The 21,685-nt window shown below is 39.7% G+C and overlaps 1 protein-coding gene across 2 annotated transcripts in view; it reads right to left on the bottom strand.

Moving 5' to 3' along the window:
* Window positions 1-437: 437 nt before the first annotated feature.
* Window positions 438-21,685, bottom strand: part of poldip2 (polymerase (DNA-directed), delta interacting protein 2) — a 25,474-nt gene continuing 4,226 nt past the window's right edge. Inside the window, exons 2-11 of one of the 2 annotated variants that reach the window (XM_030152071.1) lie at window positions 16,234-16,315; window positions 12,967-13,064; window positions 12,775-12,874; window positions 11,121-11,196; window positions 10,186-10,293; window positions 6,321-6,457; window positions 6,218-6,244; window positions 5,985-6,110; window positions 2,600-2,679; window positions 438-2,457 (exon numbers count right to left, since the gene is read on the bottom strand). In XM_030152071.1, coding sequence (XP_030007931.1) covers window positions 2,343-2,457; window positions 2,600-2,679; window positions 5,985-6,110; window positions 6,218-6,244; window positions 6,321-6,457; window positions 10,186-10,293; window positions 11,121-11,196; window positions 12,775-12,874; window positions 12,967-13,064; window positions 16,234-16,315 — 949 coding nt within the window. In that variant the 3' untranslated portion in view covers window positions 438-2,342. The remainder of the gene's footprint in view (window positions 2,458-2,599; window positions 2,680-5,984; window positions 6,111-6,217; window positions 6,245-6,320; window positions 6,458-10,185; window positions 10,294-11,120; window positions 11,197-12,774; window positions 12,875-12,966; window positions 13,065-16,233; window positions 16,316-21,685) is intronic. The other variant, XM_030152072.1, reaches the window with a different exon arrangement.

Here is a 21,685-nt window from a genome sequence, read left to right as displayed (position 1 = left end):
TTATAGGGGTAAGGGGGAGGGCTAAGGGGTGAATTGGGATTGGGCCAGTGGCACTAAGGAACAGACAGGAAGCAGAGTCTGAGATAGCAGACTGAGATGGTTTGGACATGTACAGAGGAGAGAGAGTGAATATATTAGTAGAAGGATGTTGAGGTTGGAACTGCCAGACAGGTCTAGAGAAAAACCCAAGACCAGATTTATGGATGTAGTGAAAGAGGACATGAAGGTAGTTGGTGTGAGAGAAGAGAATGCAGAGGATAGGGTTAAATGGAAAAAGATGATTTGCTGTGGTGACCCCTGAAGGGAATAGCCGAAAGGAAAAGAAGAAAATCTATATAGGCAATAAATAAATAATGCATGTAGACATCTACAGAAGCTTTTAGGAATGACAATTCTAGCTAAGCATGCATAAATTGACCACAGGGGGCATCCAGATATATTTTTCAAAAGGTATATTTATTTGATTTGCCCTTAATTACATCTCTATTTACAGTATTTCAAACATCAGAGTTGCTTCTAATCAACTTATCAAAACAGAAATGTTTGGTTCTGTGCCTGACTTTACCAAAGAAATACTTCAGGCTCACAAACTGGTTTAGACAGAGTTTCAAAGTCACACAGTCAGCTGTGTCTGCAGGATAAAGACTGGTTTCTGGCTGATACAGGGAGCAGACTCAAGAGAAAGTAGTCTTTTCAGAAACATGCCTCCTGTTAGCTTACCTTAGTTACCCCCACCAAGAAGATTATATAGTCACCTACATCTGTTTGAATTTTTGCAGGATTGCACAAAAACTACTGTGCTGATCTGCATTCAACTCAGTGGAAGGGTGCATCAAGGTTCAAGGATGAAATTGGAGAGTTTTAGAGCAGGTACATAAAAAATGAACATTTATTTTTACGTTTCCTAATATTGTAAGACAGTGCCTTGGTGGGGGTATATGCCCCTGTAGTTTCTAAAAATGTTACCAGACTTGACATTCACCTCCTTTATACAGAAAGACTCACGTTGAGCTGACAATGCAAACAGATGGCTGCTCATATGTATTCACCCTTTTTAGACATTTTTCAGGTATGGATATTTAATCACAGTGGATGGTATGATTTTCTGACACAAAATATCAACAAAAAAAAGTCTTTAATGTTAGTTTCAACTCGTCTCTACTAATGTATCTAAATTAAGTATAAATATGAAGTTATTGTATGTGTATTCATTCCCTTGACTTTGAAATACCTAAAGATTTTCACCACAAAAATATTAAGTTGTAAATGTATTAAATGCCATTACTAGATTTTTACAGTACACTTCATGACAATAACAGCATGACAACCACAAACGAACCAGTCAAGAGAAGGGTGCAAGGACATTTTGAAAACTGAATATTCATCAGAATAAATCTAGGATAGACATAGTTTTAACGAGTATGGCACAGTCATAAATTCAGCAGCAGCTCTCAAAAACTGAGTGTTAATTTTAGAAGGGCAGTAGTGAGACAGCTACGAGGGACTGTGATTAAAAAGGGGGGAAACTGGCAGTGTCAAGATGTCCAAAGCTGACAGATCACACAGACAAAGCTCCTGAACCACTAGTGAATACTAAACTGAAGGGTCTGAATACACGAATACTACTTTGGGTTTGGTATAAGCTTAGTTTGTAGGGACTTTTTCTACCTTGACATTTAAGACTCTTTTAATGCTGGTGAGTGTCAGACAAATCCTGATTGCATCCACTGTGTTTCAGTGTTAACCTCAATATCATCCAACTGTAATCACATTTGCAGAAATACTCATGGGGAAACCGGGCCCAAGATATGAACCATGTCTCATATTAGAATACATCCAAATGAGTGCGTTACAGGACTTTTGTCTAAAAATGTGTTCTTGCTGCACCCAGCCAAGCTCACAGTATGGAGCTTAGTGGCAGCCACTGCTCTTTTTCTGAACCTGAAACTCAGCAGCAAATAACCTTGTCAATATTGGATCTACCAGATGCAGAACATGGCCAGATCAGCCCGTCAACATTAATTCTCCTCCTCACATTTCTGTCCTTTCCGCTAGACTGTGCTCTTGAACTCTAGGTGAACTGAAGATTCACTGGGGTTGCTGACTGATTTTCTACATATGACTGAGCCAGTATGATATATTGCTGTTGGGTGTTATGCGGACCTGCATGTAGATTATCTAGAAAATGTTAGATTTTACCTTTGCTTAAGCCTGACATCATGCTATTTGTACGCTGAAGGCTAAGGCGTCATTACAGGAGATGGACATTTCTAGACAATCCAGGCAGGGCCAGGGCCAAAAGTGTGTCCTGGGCTGTAAAAGTGGGATGTTACCACCTGCAGCTAGAATGTGTAGCCTGCAGGAGGCGCTTTGTCATCTTTGTTGCTCTCCAGAGAGAAAGGGGGAATGCGAACGTCAAAGTGGGAGCCATCTGTCCTTTCGATACGAAACGTACCCCTAGAGACAATTCAGAGGGCTGAGTCAACAATCATGATACTGTAAATGGTAGATGTTAGATTTGGATTACGCACCCAGAGTATTAGATGACAAGAAGTACAAAATGATAGGATGTGCTGAGGATAGGAGTAAGCAGACTCACCACATGTGACCACTGGGGGCTTGCAGAGACACATGGCTGCTGTACTGAAAGGCAGGTTGTTCTTTGGATAACACTGGTTCCTGTAACAGCACAAGCACAATATGAACATTGAAGGGAATACCAATCAGGGTTCCCACACATTTTCAACATCTCAATATTTCCATATTTTAGATCAGTAATTCCTGTTACCATTCAGGGTAAAGATTAATTAAGAAGATAAAACATCCTCCCTTACATTCTCTAAATGTCAAGTAATTTTAATTTTCACTACTTCTCCAGTCACTACATTACACTACACTACATAGAAATGATTTTGAAGACACTAAAGAAATACAGGGCTTCTGCAGGAGTTCTACTGTTGATTGCAATTTTAATTTGTACTTATTGGGTACGTATTTCCTTTTGTTCCTTTTTGTTGTACACTGTGATCAAATTTTGGTATATTTTAATCAAAACACATTTAAATTCAGATCAACTCAAAAATGGGATTGAACAAATAATACTTCATTATCCACAGTGACAGAACCGCACAAACGGACTATGCTTATGTTGCTATCATGTCTTCTGAATTTCATTACAGACTGAATAAATTCAATGACTTTCCCAGGCCTCTTATGACTGAGGCGAGTACCTGACCCGGGTACCACTGAGGCACCAGCTCCGTCTCGCAGGGGACACCCCCTGGGGGAGGTCCCCCTGGCCTCAAACTCGAACCCGCAGTGCGGAGGAACTGGCCACCCGGACCATCTGATTGGCGGAGGCTCTCCAAGGCAGGTCGCAGAAGCCGGTCATTCTAGGAATATTAACTTGATCCACACTCAGCCATAGTTGATAGTAATGTGCCTTAATGCTAGAAGCCACCAGCCACAAAACAGAATAAAGACGAAGAAGTTTGTTCTGAGCCACTGTAGAAACATGGCCATGTTTCTGTCCCATTTACTATTTAAGAGCAGATTCAGCTATTTACTGCTGCAATTTCATATTTATTTCCTTTCTAATGTCAATATTGATACCAGGATTGGTGTGTTGCACGGCTGCGGTAGTTAAATAATCAGGTGACCGCTCAAAATTGTAGTTTGGTATCACAAAATGAATCTGAATCAATCAATACTGAAACGAAATCGAATCGATTAAGGAAACTGGCCATGATACCCAGCCCTAGTTAACTCAGTAATAAAATAGCAACACAGAGCATTCTCCTTTAAGGTCTGAAAGTTACGTTTGCCTTCAATCTTCTGTTGACACTAAAGCAGGGATTAAAGCAAAAATTTTTCATCTGACTGAAAATTTTCTTCTGGTCAAAATCATTGGCCAATATTAAAAATGCAATACAATACTACTATAGCGTACAAGTTTATATAGCCATATTTGGCCATACTGTAAAACACACAGAATGGGAGAGTGTACAGGTGTAGAAGATTAGGATAGAAAAAATGTCATGAGTGGTATTGGTGGGGGGTCTGGGGGTCCTCCCCCAGAAAATTTTTAAAGATTCAGGTCAATTTTGGTGCTCTCTGGTTAATTTTAAAGGGTATGAAAACCTTTGAAGCAAGTGAAAATAATGACTAGAAGAAAACCTTACTGCAAAAAATGAGTGAAAAACTTTTTATTTAACAATTAAGGAACTCCTAAAACATAACCCCAACTCCAACAGCACATGAATTTTGGGGAAAATGTCTGTAAATGTAACCCTAGCCAACTAATCTTTTATTTTTTCTGCTTTTATATTTATATATATTTATATATTCCGTTACAGATACACTCTGAGGGTATTTAAAATACAGTGGCTTTGCAAATACCAAGGGTGTTACTCATTCATTCAATTTTATCTTCGTACTGTACCACACAGATAGAAATAAGATGCTACACGGGTCAAAATAAAGCACTTATGCAGTCGGGCGCATAACCACGTAAGGCTGCGGCACGCACAGCCACACGCACGGGAAGGGCACATACACACAAACACACACACTAGTCATATACCGGCAAGAGGAGATAAGCTATGAACCCAAACATGAAGGTACATGTAGATCAGTTCTGTCTTCTTCCCTTTTCGCTGTGGTTCTTTCATAATGAAAGCTACTTGTTAGCACTAAACTAAAGTTAGCGTCTGGAGGCTGAACTTCGGTAAAGCTGAACTTGTCCATGTGTTTCTGAGGCACAGAATGAGCAGCGTTTCCTTCCAAAGATAAATAGTCATCAATCTCTCCTCCCGACATAAAAATAAAGAAGTCATCTTATTATCACCACTGTTAAACCTATCAGCCCCCTGTGCCTGTGTTAAACACCTGGAGATTCAGGACAGCAGACCCAGGACAGGATCGCGGTACTGACTGGACTCCGCGAAACACGTGTGGAAGTTACTTCAATATGACTTTTTTCCCCCCTCAATTTTTCCATTTGACGGAAATCCGTTGTGGTGACGGAGAACTTTAATCCCTGCACTAAAGGTAGGTTATGGCAGGGTTGGAAAAATATCTTGGCTTGGCTTGTCGCAGATATATAGTCCACATTAACATTTTAAAACACATTCACTAATGCAGACTGAAGCTTCAACAACTTCTGCTTCTCATTGTCCACTAAAGTGCTGATGACCATGCTGCTATGGAAGGAGAAGACATTTGAAGTCATCTGTGTAGCTTCTAATATGCCTCGGTCATCATTCTTCTTGGTAGATCTTCTTGGTTCACTTGGACCAGTCCAGTTGAACTGAGAAGAACTACCAAGAAAGACATGTAAAGTCATTTGTCCAACCAGCAGAGCTGCTATTAGGCCAAATAGTTCTATTTGGTTGTTAATGTAGCTCAGATCCATGTTATTTAGTTCTTTAGTGTATGCTGAGTACAGGAGTATGATCCATTTCAATGATGGGACATCTGTAAGATCATTCATGATACAACACATTGCCCATATGTAATTTATACCTTGCAGTTAAAATAACTTAGTCAGACCTGCCATTTTTACCCTTGGCCCTCACCGCAGGATATTGTCATCAGTTTGTCATCCGTCTGTCTGTCCACATGTGCAAAAACTTTGGCGTGCACCGTTACCTCTCAACCAGAGGGGCAGCAGAAAGTCAATGAAAAGGTGCAGACCGAAGGCCGATGGTTTTCAAGTGCGGGCACGTTATGTTTATTCTTTGAGAGCTCTGTCGCATTTCGCCTACTATATTTCTTTTAACAAATTACACTCAAGGCTCATTTTTTGGAACATTTGATTGTTGTTTCACATGTCGAAGGAGTAAGACACAGAAGCAGGAGTGAAATGCTGGCTGAAACAATCATCCCAGATTATTCATCCAGTGAGCCAGACTAGTTTACAGTCACAGAATGTGAAAGGTCAATTAATAACACAAACGGTTCAGTGTGTCTGCATGTGCACTCACCCTGCCTACAACACCTCGTCCTCTGACGGTCTCCAGAGTCCCTGACAGGCTGAAGATTCTCCAGTGCCTCTCCCGCAGCTGAACCACCTCGTTACCCATGTTCTCCAGACGGATACAGTACCGCCACTGCACAAAGAAACCACACACGGTGACAAACTGATCCTGTAAACACACAGGTACAAGAGCTGATAGCTGCTATTAATTTCTCTCTGACAAAAAGTCTGTGTACTCACCCAGTATACATGGGAGTTCTGGGCCTCCTAAGAATAAGAAACATTAGTCAGAATGATTTGGAATAAATTTGTGTCATCTTACATTGCTTTTATGTCCACTAACCCTCATGCCCATATAGAAGGGGATGACAGTGACTCGTATGTTCTCAGTGGTCTCCCTGTGGACGTCCGATAGCTCCAACCAGGGGTGGTTCTTCTCCTGCCACGCCTTCAGGGTGTCTCTGGCTGTGAACGGAGGAGCTATGGTACACACAAAAGGCAAACATAAATAGTCAAGTACATACTCAAGACACGTTTTAGTCTCTTCACAGGATGCTACAACAGATATTTATCAATGTGAACTGACACAAACTGCATTTATTGGCGTGATTATTTAATTCTTATTTGACTACTTCAGTATATATGAGGGAGCTTGAAAAAGTTTGTGGAAAAAAGTAAAAAACTGTTTAAGTTATGTTTATTATTCAACATTATTATTATTATATAACATCGGGGCAGCCATGGCTCAGATGGTAGAGTGGGTCATCCAACAACTAAAGGGTTGGTGGTTCAAATCCCGCTCTGTCCTATTCAGTCCGTCAAGACACTTCACCCTCCTTGCCTCCAGTGCCACTCACACTAGTGTATGAATGCATATGAGTCGGAGGGGCCATTGGCAGCCATGCTTCTGTCAGCCTGCCACTGGGCAGCTGTGGCAACAAGTGTAGTTTACCACCACCAGAGGGGGAATGTGAGAGCAAATGAATGATGGGTCAATAATGTAAAGCACTTTGAGTGGCCAAAAAAGCGCTATTGAAATCTAATCCATTATTATTAACATTGGGGGTGTAACAGTACAGTAAATTTCAGTTCGGTACAGGGGTCTTCGGTTCAGTTAGATACATTTTCGGTACAGAGAAGGAGACCAGTGAAGGGGGGTATGCTCCATAACTATCGAACACCAAATAGTGATGGGAATTTCGGCTCTTCTCAGTGATCTGGTGCATTTGGCTAAGTTCACCTAGAAGAGCCGACTCTTCTGGCTCTCAAACGGCTCTTCATTTTACCACTTTTCCCCTTTGTAATTAAGTCAAATTTGCAGTTTTGACTTGTGATATGTGTACACATAACTTAAACTGATTGATAAATTCATTGTACTGACGTAAAATTACTTGTTCCAATATTAAATTGCTGTGGCCAATTGCCTTACTGCATTTACATACTTAACGCTCTGAAACCACCCAATGAACTCACCGACTTGCTTGTTAACTTATGTCACACAAAGCAAACAGACATGTAAGAACAGCTTTTGGCATTTTCACCTTATTATTATTAAAATGCATCCAGATACTGCTTCTTTTCATTCTTTCCTTCTTTGTGCCACACTCTTCTTGTCTTTCTACTCCTCTGGAGTGTTTTGCATACAGCTTTGAGTGAACTATGTACCCCTGCCCCTCCCCTGCTTCGTGGTATGATCCTTGTTTATCCTCACAGGATTGGTTGTAGAGTATGCATGTGACACTGGACCACTTGTTTCACGGATACCGTGATATCATTCTGTTTTGCAAAAGTAAATCAACAACTCGGTACCGGGACCTGACACACAACCTTCACTTCGAAGTGCTGGCTCTATGTACCGGCTGGTTCGCGAGCGACACATCACTAATACCGAAAGGGAAACTTAACATGCTTTGAATGTCCGATCCAGCTTCTGTGCGCCACAGCACCACTGCAGAATGGGTTCTGCTTGTGGCCACCCTGCTTCCCAAGTGTTTGCGTTCTTCACATTGGCTACATGTATTCATTCGGAGCACCTCCATATTGTATCGAAAGCCCCGAACCGAAACAGTTCAGTACAAACGAGTGCACCGTTACACCCTTATTCAACATATGCTCCATCTAGGTCAATATACTTCTGCAAGCGTTGATACTAGCCTTTAAGCCCACGTGTGTAAAACTGAGGGCGATGTGATTTAAACCATGTTAAAGCTATGTTCTTTATCCACAAACATTCCACAAGCCCCCTCGGGTAATGTCCCAATCTGGACTTTTTTGCTTCCAATCCGATTTTTTTTAGGATTAGTTTTGCCGATACCGATTCGATACCAACTTTTTATAATGAAATTTTGATTTAAATTTGGGGTCATTATTTATTGATTATTATGCTATTATTTTACTTGAGATCACAATTGCGCTGAATGTGGAACCTGAACTAAAACAAGTTTGACACCTTTGACTCCTAATAACTTTAGTATAACTTTTGCACTTTCCAAATTCATACTGTGGTCAAATTGGAACCTTTGGCAGGCCGGGCTGCATTTGTGTGCCACTGCTGTAGCGCGACTGTGGACAGGTTTGTCCAAGTATTATATGGGGATGTGTTCCATGCCGTACATTAGTGATGTGCGGATCAGCGGGTTACTGGCAAGTGGGGTTGGGGCAGGTCAAAAGAATGTCAGTTTATTTGCGGGGCAGGTTGGTCAAATAATTCCACAAAAGCCCTGTGAGTTGAAAAAAAAAAAACAGACTTGCGCATCACTACCGTACGTATCTCAGAAGGAGTACACACAGACCAGAAAAGAAACTTATAGATGCTTCAACAATTCCTCTAAGCCTCCTGCTTATGTGCAGCTCATTTTTCCTTTTCCCTACCTTCGGAAACTTTAATCTGAGGGGGCAGGACGTTTGCCCCCCCCCCCCCCCAGAACCGGGCCCGGATCAGCTCGATCTCGTGACAAAATCCGATCCGATTTTCTAAAAAATGCCAGATCAGCAGCAGATACCGATCTTTAGATCGGATCGGGACATCCCTAGTAATATTTCAATTAAATCTGTGACTTCACCACACATAGAGGATGGTTCTTTGAAAGAACAGGATGTAGTAGATGTGGAAAGAAATAAAAAAAAATAAAAAATGGGACCAATGGCCCTGTAGCTTACTGGCCAAATTAAAAGCTTTGGGAAATGTATCCAGATGCCATTTATTATCACTGAGTTATGTGTATTTATCATATTACAGAAATAGCCCATGTTTTGGTCATATTCCGATCAGATCTGTAAAAAATTCAAATTCCAACTTGATATCATTGCTACTTACTGATTTATTGTATCAATCCACTTCCTATCTCTTATAATGGGGAAATTTTTCAAAGTGGCACCAAATCCAGAATCAGACCCGGATGAAAATAATTTCAATATCTTGTGTTGACATCATCATAAAGAAGCTGCATACCAAGTTTGAAGTCAATCAGAACTGTAGTTTCGGAGAAGACAACGACTGAAATTTTTTCCCCATGAGAGCCCATGTTAAATTTTCTGTAAGTTCCCAGATCCAGAAGAAGATCCTGATCAGCATGTGGCCATTATGTTTCGGTCATCTCCCCATCAGGGCTGTACTGTAGAAATTTCAACTTGATATCATTGATACTTACTGATTTATTGTATCAATCCACTTCCTATCTCTTATAATGGGGAAATTTTTCGAAGCTGCACCAAATCCAGAATCAGATCTGGATCCAAATAATTTCACTAACTTTTGTTGACATCATCATAAAGAAGCTGTATACCAAGTTTGAAGTCAATTGGAATTGTAGTTTCGGAGAAGAGGACGATTGAAATTTTTGTAACAGACGACAGACAACGACAGACGACAACGACAGACGCCGCATGACGACAACAGTTGACGGCCGGTAAGCTAAAAAAGTGAACTGCAAATGTGAAATGGTGCACTTTTTTTGCTATACCTTGTTCTTCAGTCAACCAGAAAGGTACTTCAACATGGCAAAAAAGTGTTACATTGTCTCAAGTAGCGATCGTCAAAAAAAGCCCTTTGTCCGTTACAGATTTTTAATATTTTGAGGTGCTTGGGAGCTCTTATAATGAAGTGACAAAACTCCAACACCACCGGTATCACATTCTGTATGCTGTAGTCACTGAAGGAGACCACTTGACAACAGAAAAAGGACAAGAGGGACTGAGGGAGTGTTTACATTTGGCAGGGTTGTACATGAGGAAGCGCTCAAACAGCTCATGCTGGATTGGGACCTGCTCTGTCGAGTTATAGGGCAGGATGTCTTCATGGCTTACATAGTCCAGACCTGATGGAGAAAAAGAAAAAATACTGTCACATGACAACAAGAGAGAGAATGACTACACATGAAAAGGAGAAGTGTCCATGATCTAGAAAAATGCTAAGGAAGGATGCTTGGTCTTAATGAGCCATGGTCAAGCTTGATTTTTGAGGATTGTTTTGTCAGAATCCTAAGCACACAATAAGGCGAGCTTGACTGGAAACACATTCATAGCTAGAGGAATGACAGAAAATGGCAACATGGATTAGATAAAGAAAGCAAACGCCAGAAGACAAGTTGATTTAGTACAAGTTCGGCTTCACAAATGCAGATTTCAAAAAACGTGCTCATTGGTGCCATGAAAATATCATGAAATCAAAAATAGAACTGACTGACGAGTCAAAACCCCACAACAGTGCTCCCTGCTGTGCAAAATTAAAAAGCCTTAATAAATGTGCTTATGTGGTTCAACTGTGTTTTCATCAGAGCATGCCAAGCAATCAGAGTAAACCGCTTTCAATTGTTTTCTTAATCTTATTCTAATTGATGTCTAGTGCTGATGTGAATGTGTGCTGAATGTGATGCCCTAGAAAGTTAGAGGCATTTTGATTTGCTGACGGTGTTTCTATCATTCAATAAACTGGTCAGAAAGAGATCCATATTATATCATACCCAGTTATCATTTTACAAGCTGTGGTATGGAGTCAAACATCCATTGAAAACAATTTTTAATATTTTATAGTAGTTATTCTCACTGTCTTGGCCTTAGTTTTAAGGATACTATGGTACAAATGAAGTCAGTTCTGTGGCTTCATTAGTACCATAGTATAGTACAGTATCTGTCTGTGGCATACCTGGAATGGCATAGAGAGCTCTGCTGTCATCGTGATTGGCCAGAAATGTCACAGCTTCAGTCTGAGACCTCTGAGACTGGGGGGGGGGGAGAAAAAAGTAAAGATTGCTGAATGGCACGTGATGATAACCAATACCACTGCTACAAAATAAACTGAAAGTCTTCACAATTCCATTCTTTATCAGTGTGACAACCCCAGTGCAGGGCTTCCTCCTTGTTTTCCATCTTGCCTGCTCTCTCTCCTCCTCCTCCTAACAGGTGACCAATTGGGTAGCTTGGGCTCTCCCGTGCTACCTGGCTGTGGGTACGGCCTAGTATTTAAAACCCAGCAGTGGGAGAAGCCAATCTCGCTCAGCCTTGCTATACCAGCATCACCCTCTTTTGTTTGTTCACCTTTTGTATAGTTGGCATCCATCACACTCATTCAACCATGCACACACTACTATACACTGCTGATAATGCTGACCACACAGATTTACTTTAACATTTCTTGTTAACTTAATTTATGTACAATCTAATTAGTAACCTGTATTTCTTTGCCAGTACCCTCCTCTGTTAATTTGTTTTGTCAAGGCTCCAGCCAGTCTTGACAATCTGTAACAAATTTTAAGGTTCCCATAATCAACTTAAGCCATGTTACAACTTAAGATAAATTCATCATGAAGCCTAGCTGATATATAGGTCGATATTGTATTGAAAATGATTTGTATCAGCATATATCCATGCACAGCAGAAAATGACAAATTGCTTCAGGTCCCCCTCAATGTAAAAGGGAAATTAGTTACTTTAATCTGATGCTGCGTCTAGACCATGTAGAGCAGGGGTATTCAAATCTGGTCCTCGAGGGCCAGTATCCTACATGTTTTAGATATTTCCTTCTTCTAGCACACCTGGTTCAATTAATGATCAGCTCATCATCAATCTCTGCAGAAGCCTGATAACGATGTAATGGCTTCCAGGTGTGCTGGAAGAGGGAACCATCTAAAACATGTAGGACTGGCCCTCAAGGACCGGATCTGAATACCCCTGGTGGAGAGTTTTATAGTTGGGATGTATTGTCATTCCTCTTTTTCTCTGTGCTTATCTAAAATCTCAGGTTAATGCAAAAATACAAGCAGGATCTGTGTCAACACACATATGTTGGAGCCAATAATTTTTACAATGTGAAACCATCATTGTTCAGACACTGGAAATGGAATTTGAGGAGGCAGGAAAAATCTCATGCTTAACAGGTTAACTTAAACATATTTCAGGAGACTGGATCTTCCAAAGAGGGAGATAGAAATATTATTTCTGCAGCTTTTTCACGAGGCCACTTATAACTTTTTTTTGTTTGTTTGTTTAAATCAGACAAGTTATTATTCAGTGCAGATAACATTTACATATTATGTCTTACTCCCCACAAGGATCTTTGACAGTGCGTTTACAGAACATTCAGATAAACCAGGATGAATTTCTTTAATTTAAAAACTTCAAGAAGTGTTTTATTTGTCTGGTGTTTTTCTGTCATATTACTACATACAGTATTAACAGTCAGTAGAAACCTCAAGGACAGAGGTTGGGACGTGAAGCTGACTTTGTCCAAGAAATCTCGAGTTGGCACCATGAGCAAAAAAGTTCAGCAACTTCTTATATAAAATACCACAATATCTTACTATGTGAGGACAGTCCCTGGTGTCGATCAGGACTTGGTAGTAGGTGTGAGTCTTGCCCTTCACCTCCTTTGAGCCGTGGGCTCCCGGGGGCTCAGGTTTGCTGAGAAAACAGAAATACCAAGACCTCAGTCATACAAGAAAACCATACATGTACCCAGACCCCAAACTGACTACAGTGATGTGAAGGTTTACCTGTCAGACATGGGAGGGGTGATGTCTCTGTCATAGAGTCGGGCGTGCCAAGGAAACAAGACAATCCCTCTGTAGCCAAACACACTATGCAGAAAGAGCTGAAGACGTAAAAACAACAACCACAAATAAATCCTTTGAGATTGGTCTCATAGATGGCTTAATGGAGCAGAAGTTAGATGGGATTACAGTAACTTAACTTAAAGATAGTAACTCACAAAGATTAGATTTGAAACATGTTAGGATGACAAACCTGGTTATCTTATGAAAACTATATATATATATATATATATATGTATATGTATATGTATATGTATATATATATATATATGTATATATATATATATATATATATATATATATATATATATGTACACATACACACACACACACTACCAGTCAAAAGTTTTAGAAGACCCCAATTTTTCCAGTTTGTATTGAAATTCAAGCAGTTCAAGTCCAATGAACAGCTTGAATTGGTACAAAGGTAAGTGGTGAACTGCTAAAAAAAAACAAAAAAAGGTAACAAAAAAAAAAAGTAAGGTTAAACAAAACTGAAAAATAATGTACATTTCAGAATTAAACAAAAAGGCAAACAAGAAATGGGTTAACAACTTAAAGCAGTTCTGAAGCAATGGAGGCTGATCAAGCCTCGAAAGTTGGTGCTACCAATTCCTACAGGTGTCCCAACGTTTCTTAATGACTTACAACCCCTTCTGTCTACATAAAAACAGTGTTGGAACATACTTTGGTACCATACCATTGTGAGCATTATTTGAACAGTATTGTACTGCAGAAAATAGTGTGTTACTATAAAAATGATGAGGAAAAGGCTATTTACGATAGAAGAGAGACAGACCATCATAACACTTAAAAATGTAGGTCTTTCCTACAGAGAAACTGCCAAGAAAATCAAGATGTCAGTAAGTCCAGTTTCCTTCACCATCAAAAAGGCACTCAGAAACTGGGAGAAATGCTGACAGGAAGAGGTCTGGCAGAGCCAAAGCCACAACAGAATCAGAAAACAAGTTCCTGAGAGTCAACAGCTTGCATGATAGGCGACTCACAGGACAACAGCTTCAAGCACAGCTCAATAGTGGTCGTAGTGAGCAAAAGTCTCAGTTTCAACCGTGAAGAGAAGACTTCCAGTTGCAGGTTTGATGGGTCAAGTTGAGTTGCAGCAAGAAAGCCATTTTCAGACTTCAGAATAAGAAAAAGAGGCTTGCCTGGGCCATGAAACACCGCCAGTGGACTACTGGAGACTGGAAGAAGGTGTTATGGACTGATCAAACCTGCAACTCGGATCCATGCGTACCTCATTCATTATCCTCCAACACCCCCCACCACCACCATCACCACCCCCCCCGCCAAGGTCTTACGATTCCCACCCCCTCTGTGGATCTGTGCGTACCTCTGAATTCAGGTCTGTATAACAGTATATTACATTAGAAGTTGGACTTTTCACGGGTGATTTGTGCATGAAGAAGGGTTCATGCAGAGGGGGGAAGTACAAATGGCAGTTGAGTTAGATAGACATATCACCATTCAATCATTTCAATGGGCCAGTTAAAATGATTGGATGGTGTTTTTTCAGTCCTGTCCGTTCCACAGGTGACTAAATTTAGAGCATTTAATTAATTGGTTGCAATTGGGGTGTGAAGGGGATTTTAAGCAATATTGTAAAAAATGCTCCAGGAAAACATCTCCTATCCCACCTTTACCATTGGATAGTGATGCACGAGTCAGGTGTTTTTCAACTCACAGGGCTTTTGTGAAATTATCTGACCCGACCCAACTCGCCCCGCAACAAAACTGACATTCTTTTGACCCGACACGCAAGTAACCCGCTGATCCGCGCATCACTAATGTACGGCACAGAATGCACCCCCATAAAATATAATTTAATATGAACTATAGAAATTATTCGCAGAAAACTGTCATTTTTTGCTGATCAACATAATTATTGTACACGACAAACCAGTGAAACACGGTATGCTCTGCCTTTAGGCAGAACAAATCAGTTACAGCGGACTGTTTTTTATCGGGCCATGGTTGCATGGAATGGATTGCCAGGGTTTCTGTTGTTAGAAAATAACAGAAAATGTTTTCAAAAGAAATTAAAACTTTTCTTGTTTACACAGCAGGCATGAAATGGAAAGAGTATTGATAATATTGAAAGATGTCTTATGATTTGTATCTGACAGCTATTGTTTGGTGAAGGAGTACAAATGTATAGTACTTATTTTGTTTATTTATTTTTATTGCATTGGACTGTTGTATATGTCCTGTTTGTGTGTGTGTGTGGGCGTGAATGGAGTAAGATTAAAAATAATTAAAATTGTAATGTAACGTAAAGGAGACCCCAAGAAGAATAGCAACTGATGACTCAGTTGCAAATGGGGATCTTAATAAATGAAATGAAATAATATCTAGATGGACCTGTCCATAGATGCGCTACTGCAGTGGCAAATATACTCCCTGCAGGCCAAAACCAGCCTTCCAAAGGTTGTATGTTGGCCCACAGTATGAATTTGGAAAGTGTAAAAATTATACTAAAGTTATTTCATTTACCAAATTTCAATCAAAATTTCATTGCAAAAAGTTGGTATCAGATTGGTATCAGATCAATATCAGCAAAACTAATCCTAATAAAAATCGCATCGGAAGAAAAAAAAATCCAGATCGGGACATCACTACCTCAAATGTCTGCGGACAGTGCATGCAGAGTCCATGCCACTCACAGTATGCTCACAGTACCTGTACAGTATGCGCACAGTGCGTGCAACTCTGCGGCAGCCTATGTCTCCCGCTGTTGTGCAGCTCATTTTACTTTTCCCTACCTTTGGAAACTTTCATTTGAGGAGGCAGGACGTTTGTTTAAGAGGGCATTACCCCCTCTTGCCCCCACCTAGAACCGGGCCCAGATTGGCCTGATCTCGTGAATAAAGCCAATCTTCTAAAAAAATGCCATATCGACAGCCGATACCAATCTTTAGATCAGAACATCCCTAATTTAACCATTTAATAAATAAGATATAAAACGCTACTAGTCTTCCCCTATAATCAAAAGCTGTTTGACTGATCAGAAATTGGGCAAATGATCTCATTTGATATGCAATAATTTGCCCATAATTACAAATTACCAAAATTGTTGTTTATCATCTGTTCCACGGCAAAGCTAGCCTAAATATGGGACTGCACCCCAAGGTGTTATTGGTCACTCTGTGGTTCAGCGTGTGTGAATATCTGAAACATAAAACACTCTCTTACCTGTCCTGTTTCATATTTGCCATGCTGCTTTACTGCTTCAAACACTCCGACTGTCTCCAGGATCTTTCCTTCAGGCCTGTTCCTGCCAAACACAACCATACCATTACAAACAATACCCAGCATCTGTGTGTATGTGTGTGTGTGTGTGTATGTGTTAAACCAACTTTGCTTTCATAGAAGTCAGTAGTGAAAACAGAGTAAGATCAAAACAACATATGGACACATAAATACCAATGACCTTACAGTCCCTGAGGAGCTTTTTTCCACTCCTGTACAGCTGACCCTTATATCTTGCTGCCTCTCCTTCATCAGTGTCTTTCTTGAAAACACAACTTTGACAAGATTGAATAAAACACCTCCACTTCTGACAAGTCAACAAACAGAAATATTGCTGGGCCTAATCTCTACATCCTGAACTACACACACAGACTTACAGTACATGTTACTGCTGACAACAACAGCTGGTCACTTCAAATAAATAACACGCATACTTCACCACTCTGCAAAGCTAATCTTCACCACAGAGATGAAAACCAGGGATTAATGAGGTGGATATATGGACAGGGAGATTTAATATTACACACTAAGTTGATTTCAGGTTATTTTCATATAATGGTTGAATTGCACAAGAATAAGCAGTAGATAACCTGAATTAGTATGAAAACAAGGCTTAAAAACTAAATCCTAATGTAGTGGAGACATGAACATCAGAAAACTCCTGAAGCACACATACAGTACACAAAGTATATTTTATTTATGGCTTCCTACAACACTTGTTTTCATACAGCTGACAAACAACCAAAACAGATGTGTCCTTACCTCTGTCTTTTTAACACTACTTGTTATGCCAATATATACGTAGTAGTTTTGTTTTTTACTACTGACTATTTACTAAGAAAAACAATATATTTTTGAGAGCCTGGTCCATAATGATCCATGACTGCCTACCACATTCATTAATGTATTCCTGTCTTTGTTCCAATGTATCCTCACTTTGTCTTAAAGGAGGGATATTTTGCTTTTTTGAAATGGAATTATGCATTTTAAAACATTTCCTTGTGGTCTACATGAACTGTAAATGCTAGGCTTGGGTCTGAGTTCTTCATTAATTTAACTCCACAGGTCCATCTTCACCCCTATCTCTGACTAATGACACAAGAAAGGTGGTTTTGAGCGCTGGCCCTTTAAATGAAAGTCTGCTCTCCCCAGCATAAAGACTACCGCATCTACAACCCGTGGTTCCCCACAGGTCACACACTAGTCTAATATAAGACAGCGTTTTAAAATAGTGTCAATTATCTTTGTGAGATGAACAAAGATTTATGCAACTGTTAATTAACATGTGCACTATTATCTAAAATAAGACTATTATAACCTGTGTATATCAATGTTTTTATTTCATATATCAGCCGATCTATCAGTTATCGGCCAATATATCGGATATCACCTTTTTTCAGCCCCCAATATCAGCGAAATGTTTGTCCGAAATTTTGACCTTACATGTGCAAATGTTGTGATGTAACTAGTTATAGATGTAACAAATGAAGAAGGAATTAAAATGGGTTGTAGAAATTAGAGATCGACCGACTATCGGCCGGGCCGATTATCGGCGCCGATATTTGGAAATTTGACATATATCGGTATCAGCCCTTTTTTAATCCGACGGGCCGATATTAAGAAATCAATTTAAAACTGGGTTATTTCGGCTCAGATGCAGCCACGCCTCTCTCTCTCTCTCTCTCTCTGCCCTCTGATTGGTTGACGTGGAAGCTGTTCTCACACACACAGACTGGGACTGACTTGGGATGAGACTGTATTCTACATACATTTTCTCCATTACTAATACATAGAGCGTTTAGAGCCAGACTGATGAACTATTGTTCTGGTAAAAGTTCATCAGACTCCACCTTAGCGTGCTTCCCTAAAACAAGTGAACTGAGTTTTTTACGCGCTCTCTCTTAATCCCACACACGTTTTTCTATCACAGACTGTTTCCATCTCCATATTATCAGCAGTCTAATTCTCAGACATGTCAGGAGGTAATATGTTAGCAGAGCTGCTGCTAATGTTTACTCTGCTCTGACGTTCTTCTGAAACATTAGTAGTAGTTATCAGATGTAGAGCACAGGGATGTTTAGTACAGTTTCAGAAGAGTTTTCTGCGTTTACGTTTGACACGTGTTTTCTCTCCGGAGCTTCTCACACGAGAAAACTTCGCCTCTCTGCGGTGTGTACCCTTCCGCGTCGAAATCCAATGCGGAAGGAGTACCCTCTGCGTTAAATAGTGCCGCTGTGGGGCTCTGACCATATGCGTCGATTTCTGACTATTTGGGATGAGACTGTGTTGGTATGTAATGTAATAGTGTGTGTTTGCGTTAAAGTCACATGAAGAACCCTACAACTCACAGCTACTAATGTTGCTGTGAGCTTTCTAGTCCTATGATCTGAAAATTAAAGTGAAGATGAGACAGAGTCAAATTCAGAAGTAATTTATCTGAACATGGTGGAACGTTTTAAATACTGTGTGTGCTCATTAAAGCCCTAAAGGCTGTTTGTGTTCTGTCAGGAGTTTAACTGCACTCATAGCCACTATTATACTTTTTATATAGCTTTTGTCATATTAATCATTAATAATGTAGCAACATAGTTTTGAATGACAGGGTCCCTGCTATCACATGGTAAAATATAAAATTAAATAATGAAATCAACTTAAGGCTTCCCAAATGCTGTAATAAATTAAGCATGATGAGTTGAATTGTGTCAGCATGTGGCCCAAGAGTTTACAAGAGTCTCCCTGTATTTTTTGTTGTGTTTGAACTTAAAACAAAGATAAGTCATTATAGTTATATTTCAATTTTACTTTATTTACTGTGGAGAAATTTAAGGGAGCTATTTAATTAAGCTTTTATTCAACTTTATAAGAGATGCTTCTGTGTCTAGGAAATCCATGCACTTCTGGAGCTATTATTTTCTATTTGTTTGATTAAATAAACATGTTTTAGGCATTTAAATGAAGTTTAGTGTTTGCGTTATTCACAATTTTTCACGCCGATTTTTACACTTTTACTGCAAATTAATATTGGCTCCAAATATCGGTTATCGGCCTCCTCTAACTACTAATAATCGTATCGGTATCGGCCCTGAAAAACCCATATTGGTCGATCTCTAGTAGAAATCCATTCGATTTTTGCCAAAATGAATATAAAGGTAGCTATGCAGCACCTGGAGGGTTCAAATTCAAACTTTTTGAACTATTAGAGTCCCCAAATACACAAATAAATATACTAAAGACTAATAAAAGTGGGTTTAGCAAAATATGACCCCTTTAAATAAAGTGACTTACAGGAGTTTGACTGATGGTAGAGACTATTAAGATTTAGGGATGTAACAATTACTAGTATAATGATAAACCACAGTAAAATTCCAGACGGTTAGTATTACCATTTCAAATTCTAATTATCATTAAAACCATGTTTAATTTTGGCATGTCCCGATCCAATCTAAAGATCGGTAAATGTTGGTGGTGACTGGGGGGGTGGGGATTTTTTGTTTGTCTGTCCTTTACTATGATAACTCAAAAAGTTATGGAAGGATTTTGATGAAATTTTCAGGAAATGTTGATACTGGCACAAGGGGAAAAAAAGATTACATTTTGGCAGTGATTGGGGGGGGCAACTGCTCTGCCTTGGCAGTGGTCTGCACTCTCTGACTGCTTTTCTAGTTTATTATTATTTCAGTCATTTTCTGAATCACTTTATCCTCGAGAGGATCCCTGGTGTGCTGGAGCCTCTCCCAGCTACCTATGGGTGAGGATGGAGTACACCCTGGATGTGTCACCAGTTCATTGCAGAGCTAACACAGGACATAATATTACACTGATCTACTATTATGCTCATCAGAGTTATATATACTGTATATATATAAAAGCCACAGAAATATGATTATTCTGCAAAAATATATTGTATCTGTCCACCCACTTTTACTGCAGCCATGTTTCACAAATACACCCCCCCTTTTACTCTCATAATACACAGGACATAATATTACACTGATCTACTATTATGCTCATCAGAGTTATATATACTGTATATTAGGGCTGCACGATTTTGGCAAAAAAAAAATCCCGATTTTTTCCTCTAAAAACTCGATTTTCGATTTCGATTTTTGGGTATAACTAGAAAAGGCAACAGCAGTCAGCATGTCGTTTTCGTGAGCAGCCCACAATGCAAGCCACTGCTCTGACCTCAAAGCTGTGATGGTATCACGTGATGAACCCACAGTTTTGTTTTGTTTTTTCTCTTCATTAAATCTTTGAAATGAAGTAGAGTATACAAACAATGTATACAACAAGAAAATAACATAAGTTTGTCAGGGGGAATACACTATAAGAAAATGTCCAAATCAGAGCAAATACTGATAGTTGTTACAGCCTTTTTGTTTCCACATTTATCTAACAGCTTTAAATAAATTTCAACATCTTACAAAACATAAATAATATTTGGTTTTGTGTTACAGAATTTACATTTGTGAATGAAAAATTTAGCAAGTAAGAGGACTAAATTAATTATTTTTAAAAAAAAGTTTATTTTTTCTTTCTTTTCTGGGTATCTGGCCCACAGCAGTGATATCAGTGTCAGTCAGTGACAGGCATCAGTCGTGCGTGCGTGGACCAGGTTAATATGAGTGATCCACATGCGGTTCTATTTAAACTGGAGGATCTGTGCGTGGAACAGACCGACCCAGGACACACTGGAGGGATTCTATGTGTGGTGCTGGTGGATGTGTGTGGGCACAGGGCTGTGTGGGCTCCTCTGCTGAGGCTGATGACCCCGAGACCCGGACCCGGTTCGCAAGAAGACATTACGGTACTGATCCGGGACAACGGAAGATTAGTGATCCGCTTGCAGTTATATTTCAGTTGCGGGATCCGTGCGTGAAGCCACGGCTTATATTGGTATAAATACTGCGGGTTCATGAACAGATTTAACATCCGGTCATTACACAGACTTCTGTGACAGACCGCTGTCACAGGAAGAGCCTACGGTAGCCCGCGGGCACGCGGAGGCGCGCGGCCCGGAGGCACGAGAGAGATGAAATCGATTTTACGATTTCCCTTTTTTAAAAATTGTCCTAAATAAAAAATCCGATTTCGATTTAAAATCGATTAATCGTGCAGCCCTACTGTGTGTATATATATATATATATATATATATATATATATATATATATATATATATATATATATATATATAAAAGCCACAGAAATATGATTATTCTGCAAAAATATATTGTATCTGTCCACCCACTTTTACTGCGGCCATGTTTCACAAATACACCCCCCCTTTTACTCTCATAATCTGATCTGATCTCTGTATATCAAACAGGATCTAATTTCCCTATTAAGTTTGGTCTTATTGATGTCCACATTTATATGGTATTTTCAAATATTTTAG

This window comes from Sphaeramia orbicularis, chromosome 13 (assembly GCF_902148855.1).
Source record: "Sphaeramia orbicularis chromosome 13, fSphaOr1.1, whole genome shotgun sequence".
NCBI classification, from domain to species: Eukaryota; Metazoa; Chordata; class Actinopteri; order Kurtiformes; family Apogonidae; genus Sphaeramia; species Sphaeramia orbicularis.
Note: the sequence above shows the minus strand (reverse complement) of the source record. Positions and strands in the feature narration are given on the sequence as shown.